We start from the raw sequence: 17,570 nt of genomic DNA on the forward strand, positions 1-17,570 counted from the left end.
ATAATAATAATAATAATAATAATAATAATAATAATAATAATATGAATGATAATAATGAAACCAATTGGAAACCACGTTTCCAATTCTTCCAGAATGTCGATAAAATAAAAACTGAAATTAAGCGTTTACAATCAAACTTTTTAAAATATTTACACATTGCAATAGTTAAAAGGCAGTATTTTCATGATTTTCATTGTTGAGTACTATGTCATTAAAATACGAATGCATAATACCTACATAAAATACAACACTAAATTCCCCAAATATGGTTTCGATATGAAAAGTAGAAAACAAAGTTCTCGAAATAAAGAACTAATCCAAAGAATTAAAGTTAATTACGACATAGAGTTAATTATTTTAATCAACACAGTTTTGCAGGATATATACGATAATGGAAAGATAAAAATATGTAAAATCTTACCTCAAGATACGCTTCCTCCGTATTAATTCTGACGACAGAATCACTCACTAAATACCTCCAGAGAACTGGTTTGTCTTGGAATCTAACAGAAAATGTTATAGTAATTAAACTGATTAGTTTCTAAAATACGAAACAGTATTGTTTAATATGTGACTTTTGGCAAATAAAACCTTCTAGAAATTTGATATCTGTGAGCAATATTTGTAATATTACTGTACCAAATTTATTACTATGAATTTAGTTACCATTTCTGCAAGTGTAATAGGGCTCTTTTAGTAAATACTTATTATCATCGTTTTAGTGTATTCTTACAAAGCAAATGTGTATAGAAATATTTTCAAGAGTTTAAAGGCTTTAATTGTTTAATCCATCATGTTTGATAATTTACAAATAATCCAAATCTGTATTATCTAAATCTTAATACAGTTAACAATACAACTAGATACAACGAGAAAGAATGTGTATTAAAATAGTTACCTTTCTTTGTATATATCGAAGTAATCAATGAAATATCTTAGAAGATTATTCCAGCCATTAGAATTACTAGTCATCATAACAATAATTAATCGCATCTCATCGTCAGTAAAGATGGGATTTTCTTCAAGTGTGTAGTTTAATAATCTGAAAAGATATGTGTATTATTGTATGAAATTCAGTTTATTCAGGTAAAGTAAATATAGTACAGTATATGAAGTTAAATGAAATAATACAGGTTTCACAAAACAATTACAATTGCAAAGCAGTTGAAATTAATTAAGTTTGCAGGAAGAATTTTTAGAATGTCCAAATGAATTTGCTATTCTGAACGTCATGTATGATACTTTCCAATATTGATTAACCTAGAGTTATCATACATTAGCGTTAGTGTGCACGTGTCCGCATATTGAGAGTAAAATTTTACGTCCATATACGTTTTCCTAAATTACCTGATTTATTCACATTTTCTAATGTACTGACAGTGCATTACAGATATTTCATACTTAAAGACATGTTTGGGTTTCTCTACTCAAAGGAGGAATTATCATAAAAGATTAGTTCTACTGAAAAATATAAATAGGCAGAATCAACATTATGTTATTTAAGTGCTCATTCTTAATTATTTTTCATATATTTCAATATTATACTTTTCGCATGTTTTAAAAGCGAACTTGAAAGCAAAAGATAAACATTATCAATTTTGTATGGAACGTTAATGTTTACATAACGAATTAGCCAGATTGAAGTGTGTCCGCATTTTGGCATTTCAGAATGTGGTAACTTTAGATTAGTCATTTGTTCCATTGTATCATCAAAATAAATTTTGATATAGTCAATGAAAGGAGGATTTCCCTCACCGAAATCCACTTGTTCTCTTTTAATAGCAAATTCATTTAGAGTATATTTTGTATTAGATTTCAACCTTTTCCTATTGTGGAATCCAGTCGTTGGCTGGGTGACGGTAAAATTGTTGTAGGCGGGAATTACTTTGATTTACCAGGTATTGTAGATTTTTATTTCTTTGATTCCTTCTTTATTATTTTCTTTTTCCTTTGAAAGCAACTAATCCCTCGAACACTTCAATGGCACAAATCCAATACATCCTGAGGGGAATGCCTGCAGCGTATTTCAATATGTAAAGTAGGTAATACACTTATCCAGTAAAGTATTTATATACTAATCCATTGATACAATGAGCTACTTGAACAACGACGAGAAGAGAGGAAAGAAGAATACAGCAGTATGGTAATTGAAGGGGGGAAAGGGGGGAAATTCTCAAGCACCTCTGAACACTTTCCCGGAACCTCGTTTCCTTTGTGCTTTCTAAGGGGGAACTTGGTAATGACATTAAATCTTCATTTATTTCAAAAATTTAATTTATAAACAAATAAGAAATCAAATCATCAGTTTTCAACTTACTACTAAGAAATCTGTATCAAAATGGCTTTTACTCCAAGAAGACAGAGTACAAAGTTTTAGTACAGTGAGTTATCCGAAACGTTCAAAAGTAACATCTCCTAAGCAGTGAACAGGATGAGTCTCTCAGGTTTTTCAGTCTCTCAGGTTTAATTCCTCGTTTCATTAAAAACTATTTTACTGTGAACAATGGATATAAGATTTAACCTTCTAGTAGTTAAACTGGACGGTTAACTACCTTGAATAAATAATCATCATAATTGCAGTTATGTATATTTGTAACTGAAATTTAACGTGGTATTGTAGTGATTACACAAATTACAATTATGATCACACTTTATGGGAACGTTCTCACAGAGGGTACCCAAACACCTTTATAGGCCTATGCTATGTATATTAGTAAAATGATTTTTCAAGCCTTTTGTGAGCAAAATACTGTGATCTGAGAAATAATAACATTTCTATATTGTACTGGAGTATTTTCCTGCGAGTAAAAGTTCCTTTTGGAATGCGCTGAGAAATTAACACTCAATCTGCAAGAAAGTGGCGTATTTTGTGGACTACCGGGCCTATCGGCTGTAGCTCTGGAATATTACAAAGTAAAGTTATTATAATATTAACTAAATTATATTAATAATTTTATACTTTAGTATCTTCTTTCAATGATACCAGTTTCTAAGAACTATATGTATTTAGAAAGATCCACTTCTTGGCATGCAGCCTGTCTCGCGAACTTAAGAGATCTTCGATATGACACCGCAGTAGAAATTACTCTCTAGCTACTACAACAAGAATCGTATCAGAGCATCCTCCTTTGCTGCACCTCCGCCCACAACGTACGAACGGGCTGCCAGGTAACAGCCGTTACCTCTAGAGAAATCGGTTTCTTCGGTGTGAGCGAAGAGTCACGGGAAATTGTACGGGTAATGACAGTGCATTTTGGGGGTCTCTGGGAATTGTTTTGGACATCATGAGCCTCGTTTCATTTAGGTTTGCGTTAACGCAACGAAAATGTTGTGTTTTACAGCAGTTTGCGAAGCTCTTATAGACTGAGGCTCCCTCTTTCCTAACTGCCTCTTTCAGCGTTCATTATTACTCGGGCAGCTTCCATTTAATCTGATGAGTAAGGTTACCACCTGATCAATGCGAAATGTAACGATACTTCATGCAACAAATAAAGCAAGAAATGTACGATAGTTTCTCTGTAATACTAATAAGGTAATATAAGCCCTGCTAGTGAACAAAAAATATTTAACTACTTGATAAAAGGATAGTGTAAGTGTTTTTTTCCTTATTTTGAAGACCTATAATAACGTGGAAACTAAACTATAATAATAATAATAATAATAATAATAATAATAATAATAATAATAATAATAATAATAATAATAACAATGTGCGGGTGTTACAAAGATAAGTAGCAGCCCAAGCAATCAAACCAGTATACGCCACTGCTGCAAGAATACTCTCTTAGTACAAGTATATTTCAAGCACACACTAATTCCCCCCACACCTCGAAGTCCTTCAATTACCACACTGGAATACAGGCAGTAGAAATGACGTTTGTGGGAGAAATAGAAGGAAAAGAAGAAGAGATAGAGTCAGAAACGATCTAATAAGAGATAAGATGGGTGGCATAGTGTAGATTTAGAGGCAAAGAAGATAGTTGGTCACGTGAAGAGAATGGAAGAACAAAGGTTAGAAAGAAGAGTAAGAAACCAAAGAAAAAGGAAGAACACCAAGGGGGAAGCTAAGGAAATGCTAGTCGCTAAAAACGAAGGAAGACGTAGATAAAGAGAACCGAAATCGTAGAAAATGTGTTTAGGGAACAAATACGAGATTCTAACCTAATGTTCGGCGCAGACGGTGTCCGGAAAAGGGTCAAAATGATGATTGAAAGAAGAATGTCAGTGATAATCGGTGAATAAGATCTCGTCCCCTATATTCATATCGACTAATACTCTGGAATAATAGATCAATTTAGAAGTTGCTAACGGAACAATATATACAGTATGTTCTCCTGTATCTGAGTTTGTGGAGAAGAGTATATAGTGCGTTCTGAAAAGTATCCATATCTGTTATTCCCTGAAACAGTTGCTTTTGGTCTGTTCCTTAGCAAATTACCTAGTCACACTTTATGAACATTGATCCGGTATATTTGACAGGTCTCAATTTTTTGCATCAAAATTTCAACCTCATTTGTAACGAACAGACTGATATTTGCAATTTAGCTAGCAAAATCCTTCTCTGATCTATTCATTGTTTCTTCACTTCACTTTCAAATAATCTAGAATCATGTTTGATCGTTGCTTATAAAGAAGAGAACATGGTTCTTTCCATGTACTATTTTTCCCTGACACATAGTTCAAAGTTTTAAAACACTGTAAACACACAAAGTCCTAAGAAAGAAATTGTTGGCCACTATCTAATGAGTAAATACACTATTAAATATAATTTAAGTTAATACATTTTAGCAGTTCGTCACAAAGAAAAATTAATTCCAATTCCACGTGATAAGAAGACTTTTAAGTTTTAAAGTGCTAAATTGTCTCCGATTGTTCAACACATTTTTAAAATGACAACCAAAAAAATAATTCAATTTCTACGAATGTAATTAGAATTATTTAAAATTCACAAAGAAGGGTGGATGAGATTCACTTAGTGTACTTTTACTCTTTGATCTTTTATCCAATCGAGGTGTTCAGTGTAGTGCTCTCAACGGGTCGGGTCGGGTCAGTTTGAAGACCGACCCGACCCGACCCGTAACCCGAATTGACTGCCCCGACCCGACCCGTGATCCGATCCGAGCTGACCCGATTCACCCACCCCGCCAACCCGACCCGAGCTGATCCGACTGACCCGACCCGACCCGTTTGAGAGCACTACGTCACGACACTGGGTGAACGCCAAAATGCACTCCCATTGGGAATTAAACCCGGACCACGTATACCGAAGTCTTACACGTTAACCACTAGCTAGATCAAACGGGGGATTTGTATATGCATCTTAGGGAATATTTGGCACTTTTGAGGTTTGGTTATTTCTTTTTATAACTGATATCAATGTCCGACGTGGGAGAAATTTATTTATTTTTTCTTGCTTTAGTTCTATATGACGAAATTTTTCTTCAAGGTCAGTGTTCTCACCTGCTCGGAAGACAGGAGGTCTTCTCGGAAGGTAGTAGCAAGAGTCTTTTGACGGAGAAAAAAGGAAATCGTTTAACTATAATGATAATGATTGAGGAAACGGGAGAACATCTGTGATTTCTTCCAACCCTTCAACTTTCATTCCAAAATAGGTTCTTATGATTCCGGGGCCCACGCCACTTTGATTTTTCTTTCTCGGTAATTAAAACGTATTTTACAGTATATATAGCTGCAAGTAAGATGATACATAATATGAATTTCGTAATTTAAAATTTAAAAATACAGTATGATAATTAATTATAAAGTACTAATTTTGTTTCATCACTTTCAGCCCAACAAATGAAATTCAAACAATTCGCTCCCTGGGTTTTGGTCATCAATACTGCGTCTTATTCTTTGTCTTGCACAGTCAAATCTTGGTCCTGCATTTCGTAGTCTTGGTGGTCTTTCATGCTATACAGGAGCCAAGAATGGTACAAATGAAGACCAAGTGTGATTTTGATTATGGTCTTTCATACTATACGGAAAGCAAGAAAATATGCTCACCGCTACTTGGTGATAACCAAAACAAGGCCAAGAGCAAGATTACTATGCACTTCGTCTTGCATATCCAATCTTTATCTTGTTCTTGTATCGATGTTCTTGGGCTTGGTGAAATGAAATGAAATATTCAGTTTAAGGTCCCTCGATTCTGCAACGAGGTTAAGGGAGATGTTGGCCATGAGAAATGAATGAAATGGTAGAATGAAGAAAGTGGGAGGAAACAAGAGAACCCGAGAAAACCCATTACACGCCGTTTCTCCACCACAAAGCCCACTTAGCACAAGCTGGGATTGAACCGTGGACACCACGCACCAGAGCTGAATTCTCTACCACTGATCCACCGCGGCCCCACTTGGGCTTGGTCGTTCATATCCAATCTTTCTTTTGGACTTGCTTAAACAACTTCTAGTTTTGTTCTAAACCCAGACTCCATATTGGCGTAGATATTAATAAAATCAATTGAAAATTGCTATTTTTAATTAGGCAGCTAGTGAAAAACAGCAGCTTTCGACGCCAGCCGAGTTTAAGCTCAACTAAACTCAGTTGACCAAAGTGAACTGACCCGACAATCCGACCCGAGCTGACCCGACTGACCCGACCCAAGCTGACCCGATTGACTCGACCCGACCTGTTTGAGAGCACTAGTTCAGTGGTATAAGGGTTCATTCTAAATGAAGTGTGATTGTAAGTTCTCCACAGATTCAGCATCTTTTTGCCATGTTTTGTTAATGTGTAGAAGCTCAACGAACTCAATAAACCTCTTTTATGTATGCATCCTGTAAAGACTAATGAAATCTTTTTTAACTAAACTGAGTCCAATTGAGACGGGCCTTTATTCCTCTGAACTACGTAGTTGTCTTTATTTGTCCAAGTCTTTATTAGTCACAGTAACTCGTTCACAATTCTTGCAGTGATATTCCTCCGATGTATGTGATATTCCTTTGACTTTTGTCCTTCCTAAATTTATTTTATTATAGAATCCAACTAAGTCCTATCTATTAAGAAAATGAAAATATGAAATATTCATTATTTAAGCAGCAATAGGCAATACAGGACGAAATTGAACCAAAGACAAGCTAAATGAATTTCAGCACATACACTTTCGTTACATTTCTAACATTTAAAAAAATAGGCATATTTTGCCAACACTCGGTCTCTAGATATCATATTATAGTGCTACATTATAATTCAAAGGGCCTAGCGGAATAAGCATGCGAAAACTGCCACCAAGCATATGTGCACCAAACTTGCACTATCAATTAACATTTATGAGAAGCTCAGTTTTCAAAATTTTAGCCCCCAAGCGCTTTTGGAGGTGTGTTAGGAGGGGAAAAGTAATAACGAAACTACTTTTTTCCCTCCTGAATGGCTGAACCGATTTGCATGGAAAAAAATATGTTAGGTGTTCTCAACAAGAGAAAAGTCGTAAAATATTTTTGAACTATTTGGGGTTGAAAATTGAAGTCATTTTTTTTTAATTTTCAAAAAAAAAAAAAAAAAACATTTAGTGAAAGACTAACTGGAACACCCACAATTTTTGCCAGTTTTGTGTTGAGAAAGTAATAACAACATATATTGTTTTCATTTTGTTTGCAAGTGTACCTCATAATGAAAAAAAGGCAAACGTATATAGATCAGCATATACGTATGATACACACTGTACACCACTAGGATAACGAATAACTTTGAATGGGGGGATCAAGTTGTTATAACATTGGAATCTTATGATAGCAAGTATTTTTTGTCTTAATGGTAATTGGTCTCTGAAGATGAAGGGAGTTCTCGACCCTGTTCACACCTCCCTTGGCTACGCCACTGCTGTACAACTGAAATTATACATTCCCGCATTTTCTGTTAATTTTGCACATAATTAATGTTCTTTAATATATATATAAATCTTTGTTTAGTAATTGTTCTTGTTTTGTAACAGTTGGTTAATAATATGCCTATTGTTAATAGGTATTTATGTGTTTAGTTTGTTTCGATCGTATTACTGTATGTGTGTGTTTAATATGATCAAATAAAGAATGAAATATAATAAATTAATCCTCATCGCTGTGTTTGTGCACTACTGAAAGAATTTCGGTTTTCGTGAACATTTTACTAAGTATTTCAGCTGGTCGAATGATTTTCGATAAGTATCTTGCATATGATAAATAATACACAATAGCAGCAACGTGAGAACAGCAGCCAACAGTTCTATTCACGAAAACTGAAATTGTTCCAGTAGTGGACGAAAACAGTGATGAGGATTAATTTCTTTTAATTCATTCTTTATTTGATCATATTAAACACACATATACAGTAATACCATCGAAACAAACTAAACACACTATTAACAGCAGGCATATTATTAACCAACGGTTACAAAACAAGAACAATTGCTAAACAAAGATCTATATATATTAAAGAACATTGATTATGTGCAAAATTAACAGAAAATGTGGGAATGTATAATTTCAGTTGTACAGCAGTGGCGTAGCCAAGGGAGGTGTGAACAGGGTCGAGAACTCCCTTCATCCTCAGAGTCTAATTACCATTAAGGCAAAAAATACTTGTTATCATAAGATTCCAATGTTATAACAACTTCATCCTCCCCATTCAGAGGTATTGGTTATTCTAGTGGTGTACAGTGTGTATCATACGTATACCACATAGATGCTAACCTATGTACATTTGCCTTTTTTTTTCACTATGGGGTACACCTGCAAAAAAATGAAAACAATATATGTTGTTCTTACCCTTTCAACACAAAACTGGCAAAAATTGTGGGTATTCCAGTTAATCTTCCACTATTATTTTTTTTTTTAATTTCAAAAATTCCTTGGACCAATTTTCAACCCCAAAAGAGTTCCAAAAAAAATTTCCGACCTTTCTCTTGTTGAGAACACCTAACATCTTTTTTTTCTTTCATGCAAATCGGTTCAGCCGTTCAGGAGAAAAAAAAAATATAATTTCAATTTTCTTTCCCCCTCCTAACACCTCTCCAAAAGCGCTTGAGGGCTGAAACTTTTGAAAACTGAGTTTCTCATAAATATTAATCGATATTGTAAATTTGGTGCAGATAGCCCTATGCTTGGGGACAGTTTTCACATGCTTGTTCCGCTAGGCCCTTTTACCTAGTTCTCTTTCAAGTACCCAACATTCTCTGTCAAAATAGAATGATGTCACAGACTCGCCATCATTGCTAAGGATTCGAAACATTACCTACAATAACAAAAGGAAAAGTAAACAATACTCAAAGAAAACAGAACTATAGTATACGGAACTAACCTTTGTACTTTCCAATCATCTCTTGGGCACCCAGACAATCCTTTCAGAAAATACATTCTGTTTTCTTGATTGAGTGATCTCGGCCAGCTTCTCCACTTTTCGAATAAAATTTCATATTGTTCACGAGTTCCCCACTCTATAATCATGCAACTCCCATATAAATGACCATCCCTTTGTAGAACGCAAAATGCAAAAGAAAATTAATTAATACGTAATATGTTATATCCTTAACTTAACATTGAAAGATTATTGTTGCCATTCTTTCAACAATTCTTTTCCTAAGTTTCTATATTCCCTATTTTGTCCTAAACTTAAAAAAAATATTACACTGAGAAGAATCCGTTCTTCGGACAGCAGTATATTGTACAAATATACGGAATTCTCTTGCTTACTACAGAAATCAGTATGGAGCATACATTATCATAAGCTACATACGCATTGTTCTTAGATGCTACATCTAACAGTTTTCCGTATATCACATGCATATATTTATGTTACATTTGTCAGTTATATGTTATACATGTCCATTTGTATGTGAGATCCTAATTGCCTATATTGTTTCATACGGAAAGTACGTATAGATGGAACATTTATATGGAAAGTATTATGAAACGTGCGTTTTCAGTTATACTTCCATTGTATGTTAAGTCCAGAAGCTACAGGAATTGCGCTTGTAACCTACCTTTTTAAGTACGCCACCTACATTTTTTTCAGTGTAAGAGAATGTGATAATTAGGTTGCTTTTAATGATTCATATTTGTTTATATTATTAGTATATCGACGGTGTTCAGGCAGAAGTCACTAACACCAAAAACATATAAATAGAGTTAGGCACTTCTTCCAGTACTAGGACGATATACAAAATGAAACATATGAAGTTCTGATACGTATTATGAGGCTAGATGTAGGAGATGGCATTATTACGCTAAGAATAGCCATGCTTAACATCGCACTTTCACCTGCTGCATCTAGCCTGACAATGTTAGAACGTCATGTATTTTACCTTGTGTATAGTTATGGTACTGGAGAAAGTACCTAACTCCATTCGTATATTTTTGGAGTTAGTGACTTCTGCCTGAACACCGATGATATGATAAAATGGTTGCATTCACCATTGTCTTCAATTTGAAGTACATAGCTTTAACTAGCTCTCCGCCATTCGTGAAATGTGATAAACTCTGGAACGTGTTCAAGGACCATTGTCTCAGTTGACTTGGCGTTATACGCAGGAATCTTTGTTACCACATAAATGGTTGAGCAGCCCAGAGTATAAATATCTCAAGCGAAATAATACTTACTTTCTAGTACTTTGAACACTTTAGCATCATATTCGTAGTTTTGTGGAATTCTAACAATAAATGATGTGAAATTCAAGTAAAAGAGATTTAAAAAGCACTTTTATTATCACTAATTTAAATACTATAATATACTATTACTATTATGCTATTAATAGCTCCAGTGATATCTATTGAGGAACTATATCGGTAAAAGTTTCAATTTTATCGCTATAACCTAAGCGAAGAAAGCTTTCTTCAGCCACTGGACATTGTATACAGATTTTTAGCGATGGGGTTTCACCAAGAGCCGCCACAGTCTTATAAAATACAGTCTATAATATAACGATAACTTTAGAAAATTGGCTGTAAATACTTCTACTCCTTGAAAACGCAATAAAATATATTGATACTAAAAATGAGAAGATAAGTATATTTTCGTCATTTTCTTGTTAAAAATGTTAAAAAAATACATTTAAAGCTAATATACATACACGGGAAACCCCAATATACGTAATATAAACGGAATTTTTGGAACTACACCTCTCTTAAAAATTATATTCTGTGTTGTTACTCTGATGTATATTGGTAGTGCAATTGTATGAGGCCAAGCTGAAAAGTAATAGGGGTATACCTCCAATTTGTTTTCTTGGATGTGAAGAAATACTTCAATAAGAGCACTTTCCCATTATATTACTAAGACCTTTCCCTCCATGTGTTGAGAGTTAGAAACTGGTCACCGATTAGGTCCAAGAGCTGTAGAAAGAAATTTGGCGATGTGTAACAACACAATGTCAGAGCTGCTGAAGGAGCGTAATGATTAACACATACCACAGAGTGACGGTTGTTTAGAAGAAGGACTGTGTAGAACGTCAGTACATAAAACATTGGGCTGTTCGTGCTCGTACAGCAAACCCCACGGAAGCAACAATTGTTTTGGTTGAAAAACAATAAACTAGAAAGCCATTCAATGTAACGGATGAACGAGATCGCAATCGTGTTGATGAACTGATTGGACAAAACCGGTGCATCACACAGGAGCTTCCAATGAAGTGTGATTGAATTGAACAAACATCGTGTGCGTAGGTTTTCTGAAAGTTCTCACGTTTCCTCCCGCTTTCTTCATTCTACAATTTCATTCATTAGCATCATAATTAGGGCTCGGAAGTTGAATATCTAAAAATTGCCTAAAAGGGATCTATAAAAAAACCTAACAACATCTAAAAGAGGACCTAAAAACTGGAAAAAAAGGACTTAAAAATAAGAACCAATTTAATTAGAATTATGTATTTAATGAATATAATGCTCAAGAAATACAAGCTTCTTGTAGGTTAACGGTCTGTCCTTCCATAAACTGAAGTACAAACTAAAATAAGAAACCTTTCCCACCCTCACCCTCCTTTTGCTGGAGAACATTGTTACGCTCCCTTATCTGATTTTCGATTGTTGCAGATCTGGTCTTATCAGTCAAGGTGTTGAAGAATGTCTTATCTTTTGAATTTTCTTTACTAAAGAAAAATGTTTAAGAGGTGGTGGTGATTCGAGTTAATGGCCAGTAAATTCATCGTCGAAAGATGAAGTGCAAAAAAAGGACGTTAAGACCTATGAAAAGCTAAAAAAAACAATAAGCAAAAAAACCGCCGAAAAGGCAAAAAAAAAAAAAAAAAACACAAATAAGTCACCATTTTCTGGCCTATAATGACCCAAAACCAATATATATTATGTTAAGCCTTGTCTTTGAGCGCTAGTAAAAAAGAGGATTTTTCCTCAACTTCCGGGACCTAATCATAATCTTTTACCTAAGCCTCGGTACAAAAACATGAGAGGTTAAACTAAAAATATATGAAGTATACTATATCATGGATACGAGTGCGATTATTTGGGATACTGGAATGTTTGTGTATGGTGAGTGCCGTGAAATCTGAGCTGTGCATCGTGTAACGAAAGCCGTCCCTGAATTAGTGGAGTTGGTAGAAGATCGTCAGGATGGCTTTCATTACAAATATAAAGGAATAATAATCAAAGTAGAAGAGTATAACCAAAAAGAATAGCTTAAAGGTGAAAGGAATAAGAAAAAAATATTGCGATATCGCATATAAATTAGATGGAAAAACAGAACTAAAACAAAATTGTAATTATGAAAAGGTAACAAAAAACAGTGGAATTCCTGATAATAGTATTTCCAGCCGGCAACACCGTTTTCCTCCTGCCAGCATGCATATTTGCGGATACCAAACGTTTCAGCATATGAAATTGTTATCCTCTGATCTTATTGGCCGATACAGATATGACATTAAGAGTCATGACATACATATAGCAGAAAGCAGACGCCAGATGCTGCCCAAGCGTGCTAGTGAGTGGGTTAGTAATGCAGGTTGCTTTTCACGTGGTTCAAACCCGAACGAAATAAGATTTTTTAAATTTTTCTTTCAAATTTTCATAACACTTTTTCCATTAAAATAAGATTCAAAATAATACTCAAAAAAGTGATTTACTTATGTTACAAAACATAACTGAGTGAGCGTGAGCGAGCGAAGGAGGTTAAAAACCCACCAGAGTTTGTTTTGTTCCACCTTGACCCCCATGATAATCGATATAATTATAACCTCAGCTGCTTTTAGTAGGGGCGCATATGTCATCTCATGGCAGGTTTTGTGCAAAATGTTGGTGATAGTTTTATTTTGTCACAAACACTGTCTACATGAATAATTACCATGGTGGTACTTCATAATTCTGATGCAGGCAACATTGATGACATCATCAAAATGACCGCCATTAAGAACTGTAGCTCCCGTGCTTTTTCTACGATTTTAATTAAACATGGCTCATTTGAAAGGTGTTGCTAAGGCAAGTAGAAATGGTTATGTCGACTTTTAACGTAAAACTAATAGTTTTTTAGATAAAAGACGAAATGTATTTTTGTGCATTTTTTGTAGTTCCATCCCTTCAAACAGTCATGATATGTTTTGTATATCATATTCATTTTAATTTGTTTCAGGAAGAAGGAGATCTGAATGAAGGGAAGCTTGGAGTGTTCAAAAACAGTATATTTAGACGTATGGAAGGAATGTCCGCGAATATTCAGCCGTCATACTATTCAGAGAAGTCAAGGCATTTTCGTGAATTTCCGCTCCAAATTGGTGTTGCTTTGACTATTCATTCAAAGGCACATAGTAAATTTTTAGTGCAACTCATGAATGGTTTGGGTGTTTCTGTAGATTACAGCATGCTACTAAGATTGGAAACAGCTTTAGCGAATCAAATTCTGCACTGCACCGAACACAATGGAAATTTGTACCTAGGTTATTCGACCGGAACTTATGATGGGGATACTTATTTCCTGTGTTGTAGACAATTTGGACTTCCTAGAAGACACTTCAGATGGGAAAGGGACGCTACATGCTACTGTTATGGTTTGTTATCAAGAAATGCATGAAAATTACGAATCTCATCTTATTGTACTAAATGAAGAGAGAAAGGAGCAAATTCCTTCACTAAAATCAGTCCTACATTATACAAAAAATATTGTTCCGTATGATGAACCAAGCCGTCTGAAACCAAAATGTGCAGTTTATCTTGAATGTGACGTCAACCAGAAACCTGTTCAACTCAGACTAAAACACAATATCAATTTAGCTTGAGCTTATTCAAGGCCAGAATGATACTAAATACTCCTTCCTTGGATGCAAAATCATGTTCGTATGCTCTTGACAGTGGCTCAGTAGGCATTTTTGAGGTTAAAACACTTAACTGATGATTCAGTTGTACTAATGAAACTTGAATGAAATTCGACGTCAACAAGGGAGAATAAATTTATATATAAAAGTGTTCTAAACAATAATACTTAATTTATGTATATTAAAAAGGATACTTACTTTAATTCTTGAGGAGGCGTCTCCTTCAACTCTTGGAATTTCGTTGATAACTTCTCACTTATACTGTCGTCACCATAATTTGCACGTATATATGCTACGAGAGCACGAAATTTTTCAGTCGTAGAAGTTCCTTCTTCGATAAGATATTTCTCCACTTCTCTTCCAAGATTTAATACATAGTGCTGGCAACGAAATGATATTAATAGCAAGTCAGTAAGAGGTTTCACACATGACAGATTTATTGATGGTGACACTTTATTAACACAGTGTGGCAATTAGGAAGGAAGTATTTGAAACACAAATAAATAGCAAGTGCAATCAACTTACCTCAGTTTATTCAAGGTAATACCCTGATTTGTTCACACACAGTTTTGCACTATTCAGTCAGTCATGGACTTCTGAAGGTCTTAGACTATAATGACGTTTGAGATCTTCGTCACTGCTTTCTGGATGATTGAAACATGTCAGAAAAGCAACCCTCCTGTGGTGGTTTTAATTTTTTAAAAAAATATAGTAATCATATGAAGACAGGTCTGGTGTGTATGCGGAGCATGGTAATACAAATATTTTATTGGGCCAAAATCTCACAAACCATCACAATTGTTCTATTTCTTTGATTCGTCCATTTTTATTTAGCAAACAGTCTCCTTGTTCATCCTCAAATGTTTGTTTTATACCCTAAGATTTGCATTTGGTTCATTTAAAATGATATTCTGAGCTTTTAAAAATTATTTAAGTTGTTCTGATGGACGTACTTGGATTTGAGCGCTCATCTACATACTCCCTTCCCTTACTGAAACTTTTATGACATTCAAAATCACGAAACGACAATGTCTCCTATATTTTTCTTTCAACCTTTACCCTAAGCGCACACAGAACTTGATTTCCACTATTCGTTTCCTTGTTGAAACGCTGACGAAGTACCACAACACCAGTCTATAATTAGCCGTATCAAGCACTACACAGACAACCAATCAAGATGGAAATTTCTACATGGTTTCCAAGGACAGACGAAAGATTCTTAAGTATATTCATTGGAAAACTAAGTTCAAAGAAAAAAGAAATTTTCATTTTCTATTTCCAATTGTCTTATTGTATATTACGTATTATAGTACATTCTGTTTCAAAATACGTGTTTGGCGTGGGAGACACGGGTTCGATTCCCGGCTGGAGCTCATGTGGTTAGGATTCGACGTTAATCAGTAGATCCACGTCTCATATAACCTAGCTGCTAAACGGGACGTTAAACTGAAGATCAAATGTGTTGTTTTATAATACACTACGAATAACACATAGGTTCATACGTAATTCCGAGTAAATCCTTAAACCCTATCTATCGTTTTACACTGCACAACATCCTTAGCCTATAATGTAATTGCATTATGTACTTCAAAAAAGAATTCTATTGAATTATTTAGGTTCGTATTAGTTTTCTTTATCATTGATTTATTAATCGAACCACTCTGATAAGTGTTTAGTATGTTCCTAGACTGAGACTTTTCTTTCCTAATCTTCTTCCAGGAGAAAGCATTATTTAAAAACTGTTCGTTTTCCTTTCTCTTCAACAAACCCTGACATTTTTAACACCGAAAAGAAAATAAGTGTAGGTTTAAATTTGCGTTGATGAAAAAGATGGCTGTAGTAGACATATAAATGTATTCACACCTTTTGTCGAAGCTTTTTGTTTTGAAATATACAAACTAATTAAATTTTGAAGGTATAACTCAGTAGGATACGCAAATTGTTGCCGAGAAGTTTATTAGCGGTATATGTACCACATCTAGGTAACATTCACCTTAGCTAATTATTCTTGTTCCTGATGTAGGCCTAACTGGAATATAGCTGTATTTGTAAATATATGGTATAGGTTGTAATTTTAAAATTTATTAATTCTATTCATATTATTAAAATGTACCCACATAACTGGATATACTGCAAATTAATTTTAGTTATAGAATGAATTAACTTGGTTAATAATGTGCATGTGAATACCAGGCACATTCACTTCGTTTCTGTGAAAATGAAATGACATCTTTAAGTTTTACATCCCACCAGTGCCGGATTAAAGAGGGGTAGGGGGCTATAGCCTCGGGCGTCCAGATGGATAGGGGCCTCCACTCTGGTCAAAATCTCGAACTGGCTATCTAAAAAGACTAATCGAGATACAATCATCAGCATCAAATAAAATATAACAAAAAATATGAAATACATTCCCTTAACTTTCCTACTGTACTTTCACAGAAATGTATTAGGTGAATTCAGCAGGGGCCACATTATTTTCCTAGCCCCAGGCCTCCAGATGGGTTAATCCAGCCCTGCGTCACACGTTATGCTGGCTATACTAATAAGGAATCTTTTTTTGGTGTCACACGAAATGTGGAACGAGACTATAGTCAATCTATTTGTGTAGTGAAAACGAAAATCCATAGACGGGAAAAACCCTTGTTAACAACCGTTCCTTACTTATGGAAGGGGGAGTAGGGGACTGCCAACACAATACGTGGATGATGAGACGAAATATGGTGCGAGTTCGATGAAAATTTGCATAGAAACGCAGTTAAACATATACTACAATGTGACATTACATTCGACAATACTCTGACAAGTGAGGGCAGAGGCGTAGCACGTAACGACAGAGGAGGAGGGCGGGTAAGCTTGGAGTATAGCGTAGGGGAAAAGTTCCATAGAAGGTATGAACACATACGAGCCGGGCTTGAAGGAAGTAGCATAGAAATATATCATGGACATGGTCAAGTACATGGGTGGAGAGTGGAAAGGCAACGGCCCCCCAGCTTCCTGAACTGATCTTTCAATGTATAGTGGTGTATTGGACTTTATAGTCCTCTCACACAACGTCGTATATTGTTGTCCTACTTTTACGTCATCAACATCATAAGCAAACATGTGAAAATGAATGCCTATATGTATACAACAGTTTATACACATCTTACGTTACGAACGAAGAGTGTCAGGATCCTATAGACAATCCCTTCATAAGCTCTCTTTCTTCCATTTCTGCTTCACGGTGTCGTCTACAAGCTATCTGTAGTTTATGATTGATTACTTGACCATGTATTATTACTGTACCATTCCCCTGAGGTCTCGCTTCTCCATTTTCCTCAATTATATGGCCATTTTTACTAGC

General features: G+C 34.9%; 1 protein-coding gene across 1 annotated transcript in view; it reads right to left on the minus strand.

Moving 5' to 3' along the window:
- LOC145662523 (aminopeptidase N-like) overlaps positions 1–17,570 on the minus strand; it is a 125,097-nt gene that overhangs the window by 15,368 nt on the left and 92,159 nt on the right. The window contains exons 11-14 of the mRNA XM_081728183.1: positions 14,426–14,607; positions 9,277–9,447; positions 899–1,042; positions 422–503 (exon numbers count right to left, since the gene is read on the minus strand). Coding sequence (XP_081584309.1) covers positions 422–503; positions 899–1,042; positions 9,277–9,447; positions 14,426–14,607 — 579 coding nt within the window. The remainder of the gene's footprint in view (positions 1–421; positions 504–898; positions 1,043–9,276; positions 9,448–14,425; positions 14,608–17,570) is intronic.

Source organism: Thermobia domestica, chromosome 10 (assembly GCF_964235325.1).
Source record: "Thermobia domestica chromosome 10, izTheDome1.hap1.1, whole genome shotgun sequence".
NCBI lineage: Eukaryota > Metazoa > Arthropoda > Insecta > Zygentoma > Lepismatidae > Thermobia > Thermobia domestica.